The following is a 22,543-nucleotide window of genomic DNA, read 5'->3' as shown; positions in this document are numbered from 1 at the left end:
CATAGCACACTCACTAAGATGCCCAAGATGCAAATGTCACGACTTGCTATTGTTGGAAATAATCCATTCAAAGGACATCATTTTCGGACATAATTATGTGGCAAGCATGAATCGTGCTAAGTGTGTGGATGTGGCTGCTTAAATGTCTCTTAGTCCTGTACTATAAAAGGGGCAGCCCTCCTTTGTCTAAAACACACCAAGAAGAAACATATTCTTCTTCATTCTTCCTTCTTCGTCACTAATATATATTATATTATATAATATATATTATAATATATAATTCCGTGCTTGCATGTTCAAGTCTGAGCAATAGTGAGGTTCGCCTACGTGATTGCTAGTGCAAGCTATCCGTAGTAGGTCTGTGTAGCCTGTCGAAAGCGTGCCAGGGTTCTAACTGCACCATTACCGGGCAAATAACGCTTTTAAGGTAGTGTTATTATAACACGGCACAGATTTCCTTTCAACCATACACCAATTGTGTCCGTGCTTCTTAAAAGGCTTCCAGATCGCGCGTTGACGTTGCAATTTTCCCCAACAGTTAAAAACGTTATTTTGCAACAGTCAACCTTCAGCATTATGGCACCTACTGTCATACCGGATCTATCAAAAATCAACGCGCTTGATGGGAAAAATTACAGTAGGTGGGCTAAAAGAATGCTTATTCTTTTTGAACAATTAAAGTTGGTTTACGTGCTATATTCAGTTGCAACTGAACCTACTCCAATAGTGTTCTCTCCGTTTGGTGCTACAAAATGTAACCATGAACCTGATTACACTCCGGGTGAAGAATCGAGAGAAAGCAGTCCTGAAATAGATTACATTCCGGGTCAAGAACCGGGTGTAACTCTGATTCAATTTAGAAATGACAATGCGACAGCCAGAGGATACCTGCTGTCACAAATGAATGACGATTTGTTCGACATCTATGTCAAACAAGATTCGGCAAAAGTCATTTGGGAATCACTGACAGAAAAGTACGGTGCCAATGGAACTGAAAATCAAAGTGTCAGAACTGTCTACAACAAAAGGAGTAGAAAAATCAAGAAGTTCAAAGGAAGGTGTTTCACATGCAAAAAGCAAGGACACCGAGCACACCAGTGCTACCATCAGAAGGGCAAAACTAGCAAAAGTCAATCTGACAGAGCAAGATGAGTATTGAGTCTCTTTAAATAAATAGTTATTTTGAGTAACTATATTTGCTCTAGTTTTAAGGGTTCGCATGAAGTATGGTTATCTTAGTACTGAATTCTAGTTGAGCTGTCTAGATTTTGATTACTTAGTAGTACTTATTTCTTTAGTATTTTGAATACTAATGACATTGATTGAAATAATTCGTGCATAGATATTGCTCAAACTTTTTACTAAAATTATTTGTATAAAATTAAGAGCATATATCATAGGCTTCAATTGTAATTTAGTGAGAACATGGAAAAGTCATCATTCTTGAACACTCTATCTAGGAAGATGGTTTTTAAGTAAACTTCGGTTTCACCACTCGACCTGGGAGTTTTAAGAAGTAGGGTGTTGATTATGCAGGCTAGTTAGAGCGCCACTTGATCTTTACCTGAAATGAGGTTGACTTTCATATGTTGCTAATACAATCAAAGCCTTGCAATAGAAGTTGTTGAAGTACTGCAATATTGATCTGCACCCTATGAATGCTTTATATGAGTTTTAAATTCCTTAAGGGAAGGAAAAAGTTGTGCTAGTGGCAACTCTGAAGTCTCATTGTTGAGAGATATTCCGAATAAATATGAACTCGAACATATTCCTTGTGTATGAGATTAATTTCTTATAAGAATATGATGTGAAATTTGTGATTATATTGTTCAACTTCATGTAGCATGTGAACAACATTATTTCTATGGCTTACTAACAATGAGCATTTATATATATATATTATTTAAACTCTTGGTTGAGTCATATTGAAATACCTATAATTCCTAGTTAAAGGGTAATTGTGGTCAATTGAGATAACCAAGTTTGTTGAAATATATTCAACTGTTGAGCATGTATCAGGCAGAGTGCGAAGCTTCTATAATGCTCCACAAAGCAAATCGGCAAAACTCAGTCTACAAAGGAGCTAAAGTTGGGCACCAAAGATCAGTCTGAGTAAGAGATCAAATACGTTTGACAAAAATATTTGTAAGTGTTGCATTGTGGGGGTAATAAACTCCATATATTTTCATCAAAAGTTTCTCTGTGGTATTGAGAATAATGATGAAAGAGAATGTGTCATGTTAAACATGAAAATCTCAAGGGATTATTTACGAGTAAACGAAGTACTCGTCAAAGTGCATGTAAGTTTGGTCAAGAGAATCAACTTACTTGAGGGCTAATTATGAGAATTAGTCGTTGACTCATTGGAAGGACTTAAAGTCCAAGTGGTAATGAATTCGTGGTGGATCCCACTTCTGTGGTCAAACGAAACCATGAAAAGAGTTACAAAATAGTACACTAGTTGGTCATTCCGACAGTGTGTGTACCTGTGAGGTTGAGCTACAGCTCTTAATGAATTCATAACTCTTTGAGAAAGGGTGGTTTTATTGAGACAAACCTAATGAATTCACCGCATAATGACATGAGTACAAAGTGCTCGTGGTGCCCATAGATACTCTGTAGCCAGTCATGGTGGTCTGCGTTGAGATAGACTTGACAGAGTTGAAGGTCTATCCTAGAATAGACCTAACAGGGGATATCTCAGGGTCAAGAGTATGACCTCACATATTTTAAAGCGACCAAAGCAAATTAAGTGCGTTAAGTTCAAACTTTGTCTATTCGATGAGTTCAAGATCAAATTCACTCCCGTTTAGAGAAGTACTTAATGTCACTATATGACAGTTCAAGTTTTATACACTGGCATGAAAATTTGTTTTGATCGTTGTCAGGCAATGACAGCATCAGCCTAAGTCCCTTTAATGGTGGGGGATTGTTGGGAGCATTTAAAAGGAAATGCTTCCTTTTGCCTATCCATGTTGTCCCACATTGGAAGTTTAGCCTCTTATACTCAATTAGGATGGTCTATGTTGAGATAGACCTAAAGAGATCCCTAACTTGAGTGGAAAAGGGCTACCATGGTCTATGTTGAGATAGACCTAAAGAGACCCCTAACTTGAGTAGAAAATGGCTAACCGCCTCTTATGAAAGATAATGGGGTTATCTCAAGAAGCTGAGTGGCTAAGAAACATGGTGATAACCGTGTAATTGTGGGGGTGTCCAACACCTTCACCACATTGTGATTCACAAACTGTCATTTGCGTTGCCAATAACAGTGCCTGTGATAGAAAGAAAAGACTTACAACTGATTTATGTCTTTAACTACTCTATAAGCCTTTAATGGTGGTCTATACCGAGATAGACCTGATAGAGTTAAAAGTCTGTATTGAGATGGACTTCACAAGACGTAAAATCTATAATGTTGTAAGACTTGTCAGAGTTAAAAGTTTATGTTGTGATAGACTTTGTCAGGGTATAGTAGAAGTCTATATTTGAGACAGACGTAACATTCCTTAATACTAAAGGTGTTCGTAAGAAGTCAAAGAGTTTGACTTTTGTAGGACCTGCCTTTTGAGTTGGTGTGTGCATTCGAGTTCAAAATTTATCTAACCGGTGAGTTCAAGATTCACATCACTCCTGGGAAGAAAATTACTCAGTGTCACTACGTGTCAGTTCAAGTTCTCAAACACTGACATTAAGATCAACTCATTTGTATTGCTCAGACATTGTTGCCTCCTAGCCTTCTGCTTTGAATGTGTGGGGGATTGTTGGAAATAGTCCATTCAAAGGACATCATTTTCGGACATAATTATGTGGCAAGCATGAATTGTGTTAAGTGTGTGGATGTGGCTGCTTAAATGTCTCTTAGTCCTGTACTATAAAAGGGACAGCCCTCCTTTGTCTAAAACACACCAAGAAGAAACATATTCTTCTTCATTCTTCCTTCTTCGTCACTAATATATATTATATTATATAATATATATTATAATATATAATTCCGTGCTTGCATGTTCAAGTCTGAGCAATAGTGAGGTTCGCCTACGTGATTGCTAGTGCAAGCTATCCGTAGTAGGTCTGTGTAGCCTGTCGAAAGCGTGCCAGGGTTCTAACTGCACCGTTACCGGGCAAATAACGCTTTTAAGGTAGTGTTATTATAACACGGCACAGATTTCCTTTCAACCATACACCAATAGTGTCCGTGCTTCTTAAAAGGCTTCCAGATCGCACGTTGACGTTGCAATTTTTCCCAACAGTTATCACCATCAAACTCAACAAATGAACTCCACCTACAACTGTAATCCCTAACAATTTATAAATATTCCCTATTGTTCTTTTGCATTTCATTACAGATAATGCACTCTTACAAATTTTAATAATTTTCGTATCATTTCAGCTTAATGAATAAAACCATTTTCATGGAAAGTATCATTTCAGCTTAATGAATAAAACCATTTTCATGGAAAGTGTTCAGAGAAATCATATTTTTTGTCAATCTTAGTATATGTCTAACATCACATAAAGTCCTAACAACATCATCATACATTCTAATTGATTTCAGATCACCAACGCCAACAATATTATGACACATATCATCACTCAAAAAAACAGAACCAAAAGTTCCTGATTTGTTTGTGGTAAACCACTCGCTATTAGGTTATATGCGATAAGAACTAGCAGAACCAAGAATCCACGCATTCAACAACTTACTAGATGAAACCTCAAGAACATTACTTTTACTACAATATGAATCATCACTATGTTGGATAGTACCACGATCGCAGTCTCTTACTGGTTCTTCAACTTGGGACAGTCCATTATCATGTGTCCAACCTACTTGCACTTCGCTTGTGGCATCGAATTTTCTTGCTATTCATGAATTTTGACCTAGAATCTCGCTTTTCAGAATTCTCCATCCACCGCTTTTCAGACACGACTTGAAACCTGTTAATAAATTAAAGAGTGTCTATTGTGTCAACCCGTTAACCAATCATGTTTGTGTTCGTGTCAAAATTTGAACCCGTTAATCATAACGTGTTGTATCTGTATTTAGCTTTATCGTGTTTGTGTCGTCGTGTCGACCTGTTAACAGACCTGTATACACGAATTGCCAGGTCTACTTTCAAGTCTTTTAGGTGAACCAGCTGTGCTAGCTGATCCTTAACCCTCGTCTGTCATTAAATAATGTGAGCAGAACGCTGAACCCATATACATACACAACAACGTTAACCACCCACAATCAGAAATTAAGAATGAAGGCCGGTCCTCTACTAGGAAAAGCCTGCCTCGTCGGGAACAAAAAAACGAAACAGATAATTGCAACAATTAAGATCAAGAAAGCTAGCAGGCTGAAGTGTACTAGTGTTAGGCCATGGTTGAGGCCGGACGAACGAAATCAGACAAAGGAAAATATTTTATGTGAAAGCATGCCGAGAAGAGGGAATCATCCGTACTCATCTAACATTTGTCATGTCTGCATGATACTATAATATCTGTAACGCTTGTGGATAACACTTATTCATCATCACCGCTAATTATGAATCTGCCAAGTGTCTACCTAAAATATTGTAATCATTATATTGTGTGTGAATTGAATCACTTCTATTTCACAAGCAACCATTTGATATGATGTTATACTTATCGATTCATGGTTTGTGCTTTGTTTGTTGAGAAAATAGTTAATTTGTTGAGCAATTGAATCACCCTCATTTACATCAATTGTTATGCTATGGATCTGTATCCAGCATGCATTGTGGACACGATAACGATGTTGTTAGTGGCATCGTTATTTTCCAGTTTTTTTTTTTTTTTAAATTTCAGACGGCTTCGTTATAGGAACATATGTTCATAATTTTATCACTATATGTTCATAATTGTAAGTTCATAATGTCAGAGCTCTGTGTTCATACTTCCATAACTGTACATTCATAATTCCGTAACTATACATTCATAATTCAATAACTGTACATTCATAATTTTCAAAGCTTTATGTTCACAATTTTAGAGCTCTATGTTCATAATTTTATCACTATATGTTCATAATTGTAAGTTCATAATGTCAGAGCTCTGTGTTCATAATTCCATAATTCCATAACTGTACATTCATAATTCCGTAACTGTACATTCATAATTCCATAAACGAATAACGCCGTTAACGGCGAGACAAAATCAATTTTTTTTTTTAAAAACTGGAATGCCGCGTTTTCCCTAAAAACGACGTCGTTTTGGACTCGTGTCCACAATGCATTATGGACACGAGTCCACAACATAATTTGTGGATTTACATTCTCCCAAATAATTTGTCGGGTCAAGATGTGGAGGCTTTGAGATTGGAGATTCGATACTTTTGAGAGAAGAAGAAAATAGTTCATTTTTGTTCTATTTATCACTTATGATAACATTTTTAAAATTTTATTTTATTCTTGTGACAAGAAGGTGAAATCGCCTACACAAGGAGCCTCTCAAATTGCTCCATCTTATTGTTGTAAGACTCAATCTTTTGTCTTTGTAATAAATTTTACCTCTATAACAAATTGAGCTAGCTGCGCTATACGGACAATTTTATTTTATTTTTAATTTTAGTAGTTGTATTTAATTTCATTTATTTTTACCAAGTATGTTACCTTCCTGGAAAGTTAGAGATTAAAACATAAATGATTATTTTCATATTTGATTCCACGACTATTAAATTATTAGAAAATTGTAAATTTTAATCTCTAGATTTTTATGTCAAGTGTAATTTTCATCTCTAATTAGTATGGAATTGCAATATTATCATCTAAGACCCTAATTCTAGTACCCCCTAAGATGACTAATTAGAGGTAACTATTACAACACTATTAATTAGGACAAAAATGAGTTAATACCCAAAATCGTCCTCGACTATAGTGGTTTTTCTCAATTTCGTCCTAAACGACTTTGGTGACCTAAATCATCCCAGACTTTTGTGTTTCGCTCAATTTAGTCCCAGACTTTTGTGTTTTTGCTCAATTTAGTCCCTCATTTGTTATTTTGTCCATTTGGTGTTAAATAAATACACAATTCAGTAATTTTAATATTGGCATCTCTTTACTCATAGACATGTGAACTGCGAAATCCTGTTTTTTTTTTACGAATTACTCCCAGAATTACTCCTAAAACTGCGAATATAAAATTTGATTTGCAGGTCCGGGAGTAATTCTGAGTGTAATTCGTACAAGAAAGAGGAATTTCGCACTTCACAAGTTGAAAGTAAAGAGAGATCAATATTGACATTACTGAATTGTCCCTTTATTTAACACTAATTTGACGAAATAACAAATGGAGGACTAAATTGAGCGAAACACAAAAGTCTGGGACGATATTATGTCACCAAAGTCGTTTAGGACGAAATTGAGAAAAACCACTATAGTCGAGGACAATTTTGGGTATTAACTCGGACAAAAATTATTATACTTGTCTTAGAGGATCTAAGCTGCAATTTTCTCTAAATCATTTTATATTAAGTCATCAACAATTTTTTTGTCACATTCAGTGCAAATTAAGCTTTCATTTCTTGTCACATTTAGTTATTTAAACTAATTTTTCAGTTCAAAAATAGCCAAAATCTTTCATATTTTTAGTTCAAACAACACCAACGTGAATGTCTCAACACATTTAGAAAAGAAAAAAAAAAACATATAATTTGAAGTGAAAATATGATGCATTCTAACATTTTTTTTAATGATCAAAAGACTTAAAAGTAACATCAATAAAAGTTAGTACTTGAAGAAGACTAAACATGCATGAATGTTACCTAGTAGTTGTAGGATTAAAAGTGAATAATTTAAAACCAAATTACGCTTGATTTTTAGGGTTTATATTATTAGCTTCTTATAAAGGAAACACTAAAATAATGAAAATGCAGGATAAAATTTGGCCTTCTTGAAATTCACATCACTACTAAAATTAGAGTAGCATTGATGTATGAGCTACTAAACTCTGTCACTACTAACTTCTACTGCTTACTAGTTACTACCAATATTGATACTTGTGCTAGTAAACAAGTGCTCTACAGTATTTACTATTTAGACTCAAATTAAATGCACTTTTAAAAGAAAAAAAAAATGCACTTTTAAAAGAAAAATATTATACTTCTATTTTCTACTCTCAACTTTTATTTCTATACACAAAATTATAACATCGACATTTATATTGAAATTCACATTAAAAAAATATTCCATAATTTATTAGTGATCATTATATTAGGAATTAAAATTTAAGAAGTAAGATTTGAGAGTCCGTGTAATAAACTCATAAAATAAGATTTCTTTATTTTCGTATAAAAAAAGTTAAATTTTCAATTCCAAGAATCTCATATCCTAACTTGACAGAGCATTTGAAATGATGTAAATCATGATAATTCAACTGAACATGGTTATCGTTAATGAAATTTGATCCTAAATCATTATTTTTAAACTTTATTCATGTAATCAACAACACTTTATCCATGTAATCAATTGAGTTGTTGATGTGGACTGATTTCTTCATTCTCAGTCCATTGTACTTTCTTGACTTTCTCACTCTATTTATTTATTTAGGAGTTAGGAGCCAAGTAAAAGGAACAAACAGAAAACCAATATTCCTGGGTTGTATCAGTCTCCCATGCCTTTGTTGTACACGGAATCTGTTTCCATGGTGAAAAAGCTAGGAGCAAATTCATGGCTGACAGCACTCAAGAGGGTGTTCATCAGGTATCCAAGCAAGGACAGAAAGAGCCGACACTCTAAGCGGGACGAGGAAGAAGAAAAGGTAAGAGAAAAACTTATGAGAATGTAGTTAGATAAGAATTGTTTTAACAGTTGATATATATAATATATGGGTTTTAATTAGCAGAAAAGAGACAAGGGAAGAAGATGGCTGTTCAGCAAAACCGCAGATGAAAATAGTGTTGGAGGAGTGGAGATCATCAGCCGTACACCGCCGCCTTCTAGAAGGCTGCTCTGCGCGGCGACGGTTATTCAAACCGCTTTCAGATGCTATCTGGTAAGTTTGGTTACTTTTGTGTTGAGGAAAATGGAAAAAGATGGAATAGATATGGTGATATGATATGATCTTTTGCAGGCGAAGAGAGCTCTGGTTGCTCTGAAGGGGATTGTGAAGCTTCAAGCTTTGATAAGGGGACAGAACGTTCGACGACAAGCACGGATAACGTTAAAATGCATGCAGGCTCTGTTTCGAGTTCAGGAAAGGATGAGGGAACAGTGTGCTCGGATTTCGCAGGATTCCGCCCGGAAATCCATGTTTTCAGGCTCTACTAACTCCTGGGAATCTAAGTATATCCGAGAAAGAAAATCAATTGTAAGTCATATAATCATATTATATTCCTCTGATCTTCAAGAACAGAGCCCATTATATTGTCGTCTAATCAAGAAAATCTTGAAATGTTTCAGTTCAGAGATCATTGTTCAGTTGGGGAGGCTTGGAGGGACTGCCCGCCGACGCTTCAAGAACTTGAAGTAATGTTACAAGCCCAAAAGGCTGCTTTTATGCGAGAAAGATGCCCTTCTCAGGTTAGTTTTCTTGGATTTCGATCTGGGGTTTTTAGTTTTTAGTGTGTCTTTTTGAAACCTAGAGTTGTGTAGGCATGGAGTTCAGACACCGATGTTGTTGACGGAGAAGAAAGAGAAAAGACGACGCCATTAAAGCAGGGGAAAAGCAGAGCTCCGGCGATTCAGAGAAGAAATCCGGTAAAGTCCGGCGAAATCAACGTCAGAATTAGATCACTACAGCACAAGTCAGCTTCTTCCGTTCAAGCGCCGGCGACCCCTTCTCCGGCGAAACCGAAGCCAGTGCGGCCAACAACGAGCCCGGGAAATCTGGAGAAGAGCCACTCAACGGCAAACACTCCCCGCCTTTGCCCCACGAACCGATCAGCCAGTTTCGCCCCGCGTTACAGCATATCTGGAATATCGCCGGGATATATGGCCGCCACGGAGTCGGCAAAAGCCCGTCTCCGATCACAGAGCGCACCCCGGCAGAGGCCCTCCACGCCGGCGAAGAGATGCTTATCTTACTCCATCTCCGTCAAGAATGGTGAAGAAGGGGTGGAGAAGCGGTCGGAGTACTGGTGTAATAATAATAATACAGAGAGGGAGAGCGTTGGGGGAGAGATTTCGCCATGTTCAACCACCAATTCAAGATGGTGGTGAAGATGAGATGATGTTGTCAGAAAGGAAGGGTGACGAGGATAGTAATGTAATGATGGTAGTGATGTGGTTTAGCTTTTGTTATCTCCTTTGTTTAGGCAAGTGAGCAGTTAAACACTTGACCACTTTAAACTCTACTCACTTAAATAAAGCTTTAAATCAGTCATATCCTAATCTCATTCTCTACTTCTAATTTTTATTCTCATTCTTAAAATATTAATATAGACATTTTTACGGAGCCCACATAAAAAAAAAAAATCTCTATTAAAACTTGCTGATGTCTATTAAAATCCGCCAGTAAATTTGAGTTAGTAAAATTTGGAAATACATATAATAAAACTCTATCCTCAATATTAAGGTTCTCACACTCTAGCTTGACAAAATATTTAAAAGAATATAAATCAAAAGCAACTCATTGGTTCAGTATACATATCAAATGTCAATATATATAAAAGATTTATCTACTTTAAACATAATGACAAATTATGTTGTAGACTCGTGTCCATAATGCATTGTGAACACGAGTCCAAAACGACGTCGTTACTCGTTTGTGGCATTATGAATGTACAATTACGGAATTATGAATGTACGATTATAGAATTATGAATGTAAGTTATGAAATTATGAACACAGAGTTCTGATATTATGAACTTACAATTATGAACATATAGTGATAAAATTATGAACATAGAGCTTCGAAAATTATGAATGTACAGTTAGGGAATTATGAATGTACAGTTATAGAATTATGAATGTACAGTTATGGAATTATGAATGTATAGTTATGAAATTATGAACACAAAATTTTGGCATTATGAACATATAGTGATAAAATTATGAACATAGAGCTCTAAAATTGTGAACATAGAGCTTCAAAAATTATGAATTTACAGTTATTGAATTATGAATGTACAGTTACGGAATTATGAATGTACAATTATGAAAGTATGAATGTACACTTATGGAATTATGAACACAGAGCTATGACATTATGAACATATAGTGATAAAATTATGAACATATACTCTTATAACGAAACGGTCTGAAATTTAAAATTAAAAAAAAAAAATGAAAGATAACGGTGCCACTAACGGCATCGTTACCTTGTCCATAATGCATGTTGGACACGGGTTCATAGCATAACAATTGAAACATAATTCTTATACTGTTCTGATTGATATTCGAACTTTCTTTAATCTCTTCTCCTAAATATTTTCCAGTGAATCATTAAATTAAACAAGAACTATGTGGTCTAATAGTACCTAGATTAGACTTTCATTTGGAAAATTGTGAGTTCGAGTCTCAGTAGGTTGAGAAAGTATATGAACAGATACTACAATGTAGTAGCCCCAACGTAGGTAGAGATTACTACGGTTCCTGAAATATGATGAATTATTGTTAGACAAATACTTTTACTTGCTAGTGTTTAGCTGAATATTTAAAAAAAAAAAACTGTGTTTTTTTTTTATTTTTTTATTTTTTTGGGTTTGGCAAAAAGATAATTTTTTTCATGTTTGATTAATCTTTTTAAAACGTGAACATAAATTTATTATAAAATTATTTTTTATAAATATTAATTATTTTAATAATGATAATAATTATTATTTATATAAAAATAAATTGAAAATAGTTATATCAAATCATAAAAATTATAATAAAAATGTAAATAAATGTTTTAGGTTATGGGTGGGAAAGTCATGATTTAATTATATTTACCATTTTAGTCCATTATTACTTATTAAGGACTAAAAACTGTAATCAATTATTTCGTTATAGTAAATTATTGATCAAAATGGATTGATATCAACTACTTATTAATGGCGCTATACAAAAATCTGGATTAGGTTTGTTAGTATTAAAAAAAAAAAAAAGATTAGCAAGTTTAGTTAAAATCAGGATTTGTACGGAGTATTTATTTACACCTAACCCAATTTAGCATTAATCTTTGTTACACAATAATACAACACATACTTTCACTTTTTATTCCCTACTTATATGACACACTTTAATTCATTCCAAAAATATGAGTCACAATTTTTATCACTTTCTTATCTTCTCCTCCCATTAAATCAAGACACGTGGCAAGATTTTTTCTCTCGTCCATTTATCGGTCAAAGTATCTATAAAGTCAATGTACTATAGTGTTTTGTTCAATTTAGTCCTTGTACCTTTATTCTATTCTATTTAGTTCCTCTACTTTAAAAAAAAATGGTGAAACTAAGAACAATTGTCCAAATCTCATTAGGAACATGGTTGTAATTATTTATTTTGAACATATTAATTTAATATATTGGTGGTAAACATAATTAATTTTAAATATTTATAAAGTAATATATGAGTATGAATATAAATATCGTCACCGCCACGTAACCTAAATTAACGATAATATTAACACTATTAACCATTGTCCTCAATTACACAACTTTTAAAAATACAGAGACTAAATTAAACAAACTTAAGGTATAATGACTAAATTGAATAAAATGTTATAGTACAGAGACCTCTAACCTTCATTTATCACTTTCCTGGTTACATTCAAAATGGTTTTGTCATCTTTCAATTCCCTCATTGATAAATAAAATGTCTAATAAAACCTAGCAAATAAGTCGTTGTAGTATAGTGGTAAGTATTCCCGCCTGTCACGCGGGTGACCCGGGTTCGATCCCCGGCAACGGCGTACTTTTGTAGCTTTTCCACTACGTTTTCCTGAAAACTGAGGCGGCAGAATGATAAATGATGGGCATGGAGAAGATTGAAGAAGCCGGCAGCAAAAGGCGCAAAGGGATTCGAACCCGGCTCCTCAAGCATGTAATAGTTTGTAACAAAATTATAAATTAATAATTTGATTTATCATAAACATGATAAGATTACTCAGATGGTTCAAAAAAGAGTAAATACTTAAAATGGTCCCTCGATTATAGCTAAATTCACAAAATGGTCCTCAACTTTTAATTTCAACCAATTAAGTCCTTAACTTTGCAATTTTGACATGATTTGGTCCTCCATCTATTTGACCGTTTGTTAACCGTGATCGACGATCTCCAAAAGAACCTTTAGCTTTCGTCGGAGCACGTGGAGGCCTCCAGTATGATGTTGCACTGGTTCAGAAACACGCTGTCTTCTTCGCTTTGGTACGAACTCAACTACATTGAATCCAAATGGAGGATGAAGAAAGACGACCGGATTTGGTAGATTGCTTTCGACAGTGGATTCAAATGTAACAGTGCGGTCTGGAAATGCAACCGGAACCTTAAAAAATCAACGGTGGACCATGAAATTACATATATATCCTCAAAAATCACAGTCAACAAATGGTCAAATAGATGGAGGACCAAATCGTGTCAAAATTATAAAGTTAAGGACTTAATTGGTTGAAATTGAAAGTCGAGAACCAATTTGTGAATTTAGCTATAGTCGAGGGACCATTTTGGGTATTTATTCTTCAAAAAAAATAAGTAAATATGGCCGAGAACGAAGACCCTATGTCCCTATCTAGGACGAGAACATATATTTGTGATTTGTCCCTACCCGTTAGAGGTAATCATAAAGTATGTGAGTTTAGAATTAATTTTATATTTATTCCTAATATGAATTCAACCCTACATAATAATTCTATAATTGCTAGAACAAAACTCTTAATTAACTAGAACAAAACTCTTAAGTAGAATAAAAAGTAATTAAGGGGTGTTTAAAAAATGATTTATTAGCGAAGTACTTTGTGATCTGATGACATCATTGTTACTGTTTCAAACGAGGATGTTGACATTATCATGTTAAGAGGCAGGCTCCTCAGGTGCAGACGGGCCATTGGATAAGCTCAGATCAACAACTAAAACACAAATGAAAATGGGAAAAAAAACGGTGGCGTACACGAGAATGCTTGTCAATGCATTGGACTAAAAGCACCATCACGCATATCTAAATGTACCACCAATTATATCTAAATGTACAAACATATCATTGAAATTATCAATATGTTACCGCGTTTTCCCCTTTGAAAATCTGGGGAGGTTCCCGTACCAGAACCAGGTGTTAACCATTATGTTGAATTATTATAACCAATTTATATTTATTTGAATTTATCTTTTAATATTGAACTATTATAAACTACAGAGTATTTCTTTATAATAATAACAACAACAACAACAAAAACAACAACAACAACAACAACAACAACAACAACAACAACAACAATAATAATAATAATAATAATAATAATAATAATAATAATAATAATAATTAATAATAACACAAAAATAATACTCTCTCCATCTCATTTTATGTGTCTGATTTGGTTAAGGAGGCTTGACTGTAGTTATTTTTAATTCTATTTTTCATAATATTAAGTTTAGTATTAATATACAAAATTTATATATTTAGAAAATACACTAAAAGTACTATTAAACACACACAAAATAAATTTGAAAATAAAAAAATAATAATAAAGAAAATAAACAAAGAAGAAAGAATATGTTTGATCAATGAACATTAAGTATGACAGATAAAATGGTACTGAGGAAGTAATAAATTGTAAAAGTATTTTAAGAATTATGCAAATTGCACAATATACTTATGTCCTTATAAGTCATTTTATATATAAATAACTAATTTAGCAAATACATTTCTATAACTAGCTAGTTAATATTATCAACTAATACAATTAGGGTGTGTTTGTTTCGCACATGGGAATGTGAATCATATAATTGGTAATTGTAATGAGTTTTGGTGAAAGTATTTTGCATTTTTGGTAGTATGGTGGAATTGGAATGATTATCAATATTGCTGTTTGGTTATGTATGATCTTATAATGAGAATAAAGGTTTTAAAAATACAAGAAAAAAAAACATGACAATTGATTCTAATATAAAGACATTATATTCAAAGTACCGATATGAACAAAAAAATAAAAACAAAAATCTAAGAGTATTAATTCAAACTTAAAAATCAAATTACCAATTAGGAGATGGAATAATGGAACGAAACTCTTATTTTATTAGGGAATGGATTTTCTAATTAAGGGGTAACCAAATCTCATAATAGTGCTGGTAGGGAATATCCCGACCGACATATTTTACCCTGATCCGTGTGCCTTCGTCCTTGTCTTCTTGTTTTTGCAGGTAGCAGGTCGGGTTTCTAGTGAAGGACCCGGTCGGAACACGACCGGGATTTACCCGAGCGGCAGTGTCAACCACCGAGCGGTAGCCCTTAGGCGGGAGAGCTGACGAAGGACACGTGGTGGCTACGTGGGAGGCATGCCGAACGGCCGGATTTGTGTCTCCGGCGTTGCGACTATAAATACCCGCAGTAGCTACAGTGTGGTGGACTTTTGGACGATCGATAGGTTGTTGTTAGAGAATCCCGACCGCAGTCAGTCGGTACTCAGAGCAACCAAGTAGATTGTACTTAGGACCTTCACCGTGATCAATAAAGATATTTACTTGCTTTAATTGGTTTCGTATTTGTTTAATTATTGCTTACGTGGTAATTAACACTATCATTTTGGCGCCGTCTGTGGGGAACCGTGCGAGAAAGCAAACGTCTTGACGAGCACCCGGTCTCTCATCAACAATGTATCCGTGGGCATACAACAACTTCGCTGACGACCAAGCGGATGCAGCGAGCTCATCCGATCACCACGCAACCCAACAGCAAGGTCAGACGGTGGATCTAAACCTCAATCTTTCACCACCGCACCCATCCAACACATACCCGGCCGCCCAACAGCCGGTGAACTACATACAACCGGGATTCCAGACACCCGGTCAGCAATATCAGCAACAGCCGATGATGTATCCCGGCCAGTATCCATACCCGGTCCCGCCTCAACCGTACGGGTATTGGCCAGGCCAACCGATGTATTACACGTCCCCGGTTGGCTACCCACCTTTTACGCCTGCGTACACGGCTCCAGCCGCCGCCTCTCCAATTTACCCGGCCGCACATGTAGAGCCGTAGCATCAGCTCACTTCCCGGGCTCGACGCTCGGCTCGTTCGCGGTTGGGGTCGGGGGGTGCTGATGCGATGGAGGCACCACGGCAGGCCCAGAAAGCACAGGAGGTTCCTGCCCGAGTGGAGGACCCCGAAGAAGTTACCCGAGCGGTAGCTTTTGATCGTCTTCGACCGGAGCTGTGACAACGTTTGGGGCCCCAAGACCCGAACCGGAAGACGTATAGATGCAGGAAGCCAGCCAGGAGGCTTCATCCGGGCATAGTGGGTCGAGATCTCACCGTCGGCGACGCGCTCGGGATACCGCCCAAGCCGCCCAGACGGCCCAGCTCATTGAGACCCGAGGATTGCTGAACACCCTCTAGGCGGAGTTTGCGCAATTCAAGAGCGCGCACCCTGCAACACCCCCGGTCGACCAATCGACCTTGCTTAGGACGCCCTTTACAGCGGCAGTGATGGCTCAGCCTTACCCGCTCGACTTGAAGGTCTCCGGGGAGAAAAGTTACGATGGTCGTACGGACCCTGAGGTCCATGTTAATGATTTCTACGGCAATATGATGCTGAAGGGCGTATCAGACGCTGTAATGTGTAGGGCTTTTTATTCTACGCTTACCGGCCGAGCGGCGGAATGGTTCCGAACGTTGCAGCCGGGCTCGATCAAAAATTTTGATGCCTTGGCGATCAAGTTCGTGAGGAAATTCATCACCTCCAAGGTGGTGAAGAAGTCCTATATGTACTTGAAGAAGGCCAAGCAGCTTGAAGGGGAGAGCTTGACCGACTTCCTCGTCAAATGGAAGGCGGCGGTCAGGGAGGTCGAGCCCATGGATGATGCGACCGCCACCCACATGCTTCACATCTCCCTCCGGGCGGGTTATTTGTATTAGGATTTCATTCTACACCCCCCGGCCACTTATGAGGAGGCCCTTCGAAGGGTCACAGATTATGCCAACGTCGGCGAGGCGAATGCCGTAAAGTGCTCGCAGGAGGTCGGGTCTTCGTCCCGTAAACCGGCCCGCCGAGCGGAACACCGATCGGGTGATGACCATCCCCGATCCCGCACCAGGCCTGGTGAGTTTACGACCTTGAACCGATCCGCAGCGGAGGCCATGCAGTACGCTCAGTCCTGCAATCTCATCAAACTCCCCCATCCCGATCGAGATGGCCTTGACAAGAGTAAGCATTGCGCTTACCATCGATGTGCCGGGCATGACACTGAGGAGTGTACCCACTTGCGCCAACTGTTGGAGGATTTGCTCAATCTTGGGAAGTTGGACAAGTGTGTGGGGAAGAGAGAGGACACCAAGAGGAATACCGATCGGAGAGATCACCGGCGTTCCCATCACCGCTCCGATCGTTCTGATCGTGATGGACGCTCCGATCGGTCAGGTCAGGACCGAAGAGACGATCGAAGGGACGATCGTCGTGATGACCGACGGGACCCTGACCCTCCGTCTAGCAGCCGACCAGCAGGAAAGCCGACCATCCACGTCATTTTTGGTGGATTGGATGACGCTTCCCGACCGAGGGGTAATTGCCCGGTCGCTATAGTGGATTCCCGGGAGACCGGGAAGAGGCAAAAGATGGAGCCCATAACCTTCACCCTCGAAGATCAACCCAGCAGCGGTGACCACGGTATGGAGGCGCTCGTGGTCACGATTGATGTCAAAGGGACAGATGTCCAGAGGGTTATGGTGGACACTGGTAGCAGTGTGAACGTCCTTTATTTGGACGTGTTTGAGAAACTTGGACTTGACAGGAAGGAGCTGACCCCGGTCGGTGTACCACTGTTAGGATTTACCGGGGCTCTTGTTTACCCCGAGGGAAAAATAACGCTCCCGGTTGAGATCGGCACATCCCTGAAGTCGATCAAGACGGAGTTGGAGTTCGTTGTGGTCAACCTCCATTGCGTCCACAACATTATCTTGGGCCGACCCGCCATTATGAAGATCGGTGGGATAATTTCCATGCCCCACCTGTGCATGAAATTCCCCACCCCTAATGGGGTCGGTGTAGTCCGCGGCGACGTCCCATCCGCCCGGAAGTGTTACACCCGAGCGGTCAATAGACGCGATTTCGGTCCGTCTACCCAGGTGAACACCATAGCCAAGGAGGAGGCTAAGGATCGGAAGGAACAACCCGAGCCTTCCGAGGAAATAGAAGAAGTCCCCCTGTCCGAGGACCGACCGGACAGGAGGATTAAGATTGGCCGGGCCCTCACCCCCGAGCTCCGAGCGGAAATCTTGGCCATATTCCGGGAGTATGCCGATATCTTTGCATGGGGGCCTGAAGACATGCCCGGGATCGATCGATCGGTAATTTGTCACAAGCTAGCCGTCGATCCCGCAGCAAAGCCGGTCGTACAGAAGACCCGGCACCTCTCTTCCGATCGCCGCGAGTTTGTCAGGGAAGAAGTCAAAAAGATGGCGGCGATCGAGCACATCCGACCGGTGATCTATCCCGAGTGGGTGGCCATTATTGTCCTCGTTCCTAAGCCCCCAGCTTGGAGGATGTGCATTGACTTCACCGACCTCAATAAGGCCTGTCCGCTCGACCCGTATCCTCTACCGAGTATCCACCAGATGGTCGACGAGACGGCCGGGGGCGAGCTGATGAGTTTCATGGATGCATTCAAGGGATATCATCAAATCATGATGCACCATGAAGATGAGAGCAAGACAGCCTTTGTGACCCCGGACGGGCTGTATTGTTACCGAGTGATGCCGTTCGGCCTCCGTAACGCGGGAGTGACCTACCAGAGGATGGTCAATATGCTCTTCGCCGATCTGCTAGGCCGAACGATGGAGGCTTACATTGATGATATGCTGGTCAAGAGTCGAGACCTATCCGACCACACTCGGGATCTCCGGGAGTGCTTCCAGATCATGAGGAAGTACCAGTTGCGGCTGAACCCGACCAAGTGCACATTTGCGGTTCAGACCGGCAAGTTTCTCGGCTACATGATGACCAAGAGGGGAATCGAGCCTAACCCGGCCAAAGTGAAAGCGATTCTGGACATGCAACCACCTTCTACCGTTCGGGAAGTCCAGCAATTGACCGGTCGGTTGGCAGCTCTCAGCCGGTTCCTCTCTAAGTTAGCCGAGCGCGCTTTACCTTTCTTCAAGGTATTGCGTAAAGTCAATGGATTCGTCTGGGACGAAGAATGCCGAGCGGCTTTTGATGAGCTGAAGGAATATCTCATGTCACCAATCGTGCTCTCAAAGCCCGAGCTCGGAGAAGAGCTAGACGTGTACCTCGCCGTCTCCGATCGTGCAGTAAGCGCAGTATTGTGCCGAACCGATCCGGAAGGGGTCCAGCGACCGGTGTACTATGTAAGCCACGCGCTACATGGTCCCGAGCTCCGGTACTCCCGGTTAGAAAAGGTTGTCTATGCCTTATACATTGCCGCGAAGAAGTTGGCTCCCTACTTCCAGGGTTGAGCAATTCGCGTGTTGACCGATCAGCCGAACGGGCCAGTCCTCCGAACTGCTTCATCATCCGGTCCCCTAGTCAAGTGGGCGTTAATGCTGACCCAGTACGCGATCGAATACCGACCGAGACCAGCCATCAAAGGTCAAGCCCTTGCTAATTTCTTGGTCGAGTGCACCGCCCGGGATACCCGACCCCCTGAGGTTGCGGATCCCGAGGCTGAGTGGTGGTCGTTGGCTACTGATGGGTCGAGTAGCAAGAAAGGAGCAGGAGGAGGAGTGGTGGTCACGAGCCCGGAAGGATTCAAAGTTTATTTTGCTCTTATGTATCAGTTCCACCCGACCAACAATGAAGTCGAGTACGAAGCCTTTGTTAATGGCTTACAGTGCGCTCGGGACTTGGGGGCTGAATATATTCGAGCTCAAACAGATTCCGCGCTCGTGGTCGGGCAGGTTCTCGTAGATTATGAAGTCAATGGAGAGCGTCTACAACTGTACCGAGACCTAGCCATGGAGAAGCTTGCTCAATTCCGGGGGTATACCGTCCGGCACATACCCCGATTGGATAATGCCGATGCGGACATCTTGTCCAAGTTGGCTCAAGACGCCCCGGAACACATGTCAAAGATAGCTCGGATTCTGGTGATCCCGAGACACAGCATCCATCGCCTACCGGTCAATCCAATCCAGCCGGTAGAAGACAATTGGATCACCGATCTGAAGGAGTTCCTCGAGCACGGTCGACTTCCGGACGACCCCCAACGTGCTCGGAAGGCCAAGCTTAGAGCCCCGAGGTTCCAAGTCTTGGACGGTCGTCTTTACAGGCGATCGTACGGAGGCCCTCTTATGCGTTGCTTGACCGCATTTGAGGCCGATTTGGTTATGAAGGAATTGCATTCGGGTATTTGTTCTTCACATCAAGGAGGCCGATCGCTAGCCCGTCGTATCATGCTGATCGGATACTATTGGCCGTCCCTCCAGCTAGACTGTGAAAAGTTAGCTCGGGAATGTGAGACGTGCCAACTGTTTGCCAGGATGCCTGGACGACCGGCAACCTTCTATCAGCCGGTCACGACTGCAGTTCCCTTTGCTAGGTGGGGGGTAGACATCTTGGGCCCCGTCCCTCAGCTCTCCGGTCGGAGAAAGTTCGTGATTGTCGCCATCGATTACTTCTCCAAGTGGATAGAAGCCGAGCCCTTAGCCACGATCACCTCTCAGCAGTGTGCTCGGTTCCTTTGGCGCAATGTGATTTCCCACTTTGGTGTGCCCGTGCATCTCATCAGCGACAACGGCCGCCAATTCGTAAGCCAGTATTTCCAAAACTTCTTGGCCACGATCGGGACGACTCACGTCCAGTCGTCGGTGGCTTACCCGCAGGGGAATGGGCAGGTTGAAAATGCTAACCGGACGATTTTGGAAGGTCTAAAAAAAAAGCTACACTCGGCTGGTCGTAGTTGGGCCGATGAATTTCCATATGTATTGTGGACTTATCGGACGACCCCGAGGGAGGCTACCTTGGAGACCCCTTTCGCCCTGGTTTATGGAGCAGAAGCCCGACTCCCGATCGAGGCTTGGATCCCGACCGATCGAGAAAGAACTTACAACGCGGAAGAGAACGAACATGCGATGGTCGTGGATCTCGATGGGGTCGAAGAGAAGAGAGAGCTAGCCGCTCGGCGTATGGCCGAGTATCAGAAGCGAGTCAAGAGTTCAAAGGAAGTCCGGGTCAACCCTCGTTACTTTCAGGTGGGAGATTACGTCTTAAGACGAAGGGAGGCCAGTCAACCTTTGGAAGGCGGGAAGCTAGCTCAAAATTGGGAAGGGTCGTACATCATCAGTGCTATCATACGGCCGGGGACATACCGACTGGAGACGACAACCGGTCGGGTAATCGAGGGGACTTGGAATTCCGAGCACCTCGTTATGTTTAGGCACTAGCCTATTTTTTTGTAATCTTTGGACGAAGTGGGGGCTCGACCTGCGAGTTAGTCCCGGTCGTCATTTGTAATTAAATTTATGGTTGTAAATATTTATTTAACCGCCTGCGAGCGGGAAGATGTAATGTATATACGATCGGTGATTGCTCGACCGTTTGCATACGGCGGCCCGGTCGGTTATTTCCTTTACCTTCATTGCGCGCAGATCAATATCGTCAAGTTACATCGACCGGGCGATTCTATCGACCGGTCAAATGCGCTCCTCTTCGGCGGACAGTTGGGTCACGCCACCGATCGGGAAAGCCAGAGCTCTCAGCACAATTCCCCGATCCGTCCAACTTCTTTCCACTATTGCACCCACTCGTGCCTCGAGGGCACAATAGTGTGGGGGCTGGGATGAAGGAAGTATCCCTAGGCCCGTCGCTCGGGAAAATCTCGACCGTAGAGGCTTAGAGGCTTACTTATTTTCAAAATTTTGACAAGGCCAGGAGATCGGATAAACTCGATCGGGTAGGCCAGCTTGACGTCAAAATCTCGGATGCACGACCGGGCCATAAGGCCATAAGGTCGGGTGTCGAACGAGTCGAATAGTGCATGACCGGGCCAAAAGGCCATGAGGTCGAGCATTAAGGGTCGGCACATGCATGACTAAAAATAGAAGTGCGAAAAAAGAAAACGAGCACAACAAGTTTGACAAAAAACAAATTTTATTAATTAAGAGAGAGTACCCGGTACAAACTCGGGACCGGGCTCCCGATCAGTGTCGTTTTACAAAAAGAAGAAGTACTATTTCTACTTCTTCGCTTCCCGGGCTCCACCCATCTCGGAAGGCTCTTTCTCGCTTGAAGTGGCCGCCGTGGATCCGCTTGGTTCAGTCGCCTTGTCTTTCGGGGCGAAGGGAGAGGGACCGGGATCGGCTAAGTCCGGAGGAAGCGCAGAAAGGACCAGCTGGAGGTCGTCCCCTTCAAGGGCCGGCTCCATCCGATTCCGGGCCCGCTCGAGCATCTTCCTCTGCCCGGCTTTAAAGGCCCACCGACCGAACGATAGGATCAGGTCCTCCCCGACCTTCGTTCCC

The 22,543-nt window shown here is 40.7% G+C and overlaps 1 protein-coding gene and 1 non-coding gene across 2 annotated transcripts; both read left to right on the top strand.

The window, feature by feature from the left end:
• Window positions 1-8,571: 8,571 nt before the first annotated feature.
• On the top strand, window positions 8,572-10,326 carry LOC109157138 (protein IQ-DOMAIN 14-like). Its single transcript, XM_019305036.1, has 5 exons — window positions 8,572-8,763; window positions 8,845-8,997; window positions 9,076-9,312; window positions 9,405-9,524; window positions 9,597-10,326. The coding sequence occupies exons 1-5, from the start codon at window positions 8,617-8,619 to the stop codon at window positions 10,161-10,163; spliced, it is 1,224 nt and encodes a 407-aa protein (XP_019160581.1). The 5' UTR covers window positions 8,572-8,616; the 3' UTR covers window positions 10,164-10,326.
• Window positions 10,327-12,765: 2,439 nt separating this feature from the next.
• TRNAD-GUC lies at window positions 12,766-12,837 on the top strand. The gene has a single exon. It is a non-coding gene; the product is annotated as a tRNA-Asp (tRNA).
• Window positions 12,838-22,543: the final 9,706 nt, after the last annotated feature.

The sequence above is a fragment of the Ipomoea nil genome, unplaced genomic scaffold, assembly GCF_001879475.1.
Source record: "Ipomoea nil cultivar Tokyo-kokei standard unplaced genomic scaffold, Asagao_1.1 scaffold2761, whole genome shotgun sequence".
NCBI classification, from domain to species: domain Eukaryota; kingdom Viridiplantae; phylum Streptophyta; class Magnoliopsida; order Solanales; family Convolvulaceae; genus Ipomoea; species Ipomoea nil.
Note: the sequence above shows the minus strand (reverse complement) of the source record. Positions and strands in the feature narration are given on the sequence as shown.

What these genes read in the sequence shown, in the direction of transcription:
- LOC109157138 (XM_019305036.1), top strand. Translation starts at nt 8,617, where the DNA reads ATGCCTTTGTTGTACACGGAATCTGTTTCCATGGTGAAAAAGCTAGGA. An exon ending in GGGACGAGGAAGAAGAAAAG is followed by an intron (nt 8,764 to 8,844) that starts GTAAGAGAAAAA and finishes GGTTTTAATTAG; the next exon opens with CAGAAAAGAGACAAGGGAAG. An exon ending in CCGCTTTCAGATGCTATCTG is followed by an intron (nt 8,998 to 9,075) that starts GTAAGTTTGGTT and finishes GATCTTTTGCAG; the next exon opens with GCGAAGAGAGCTCTGGTTGC.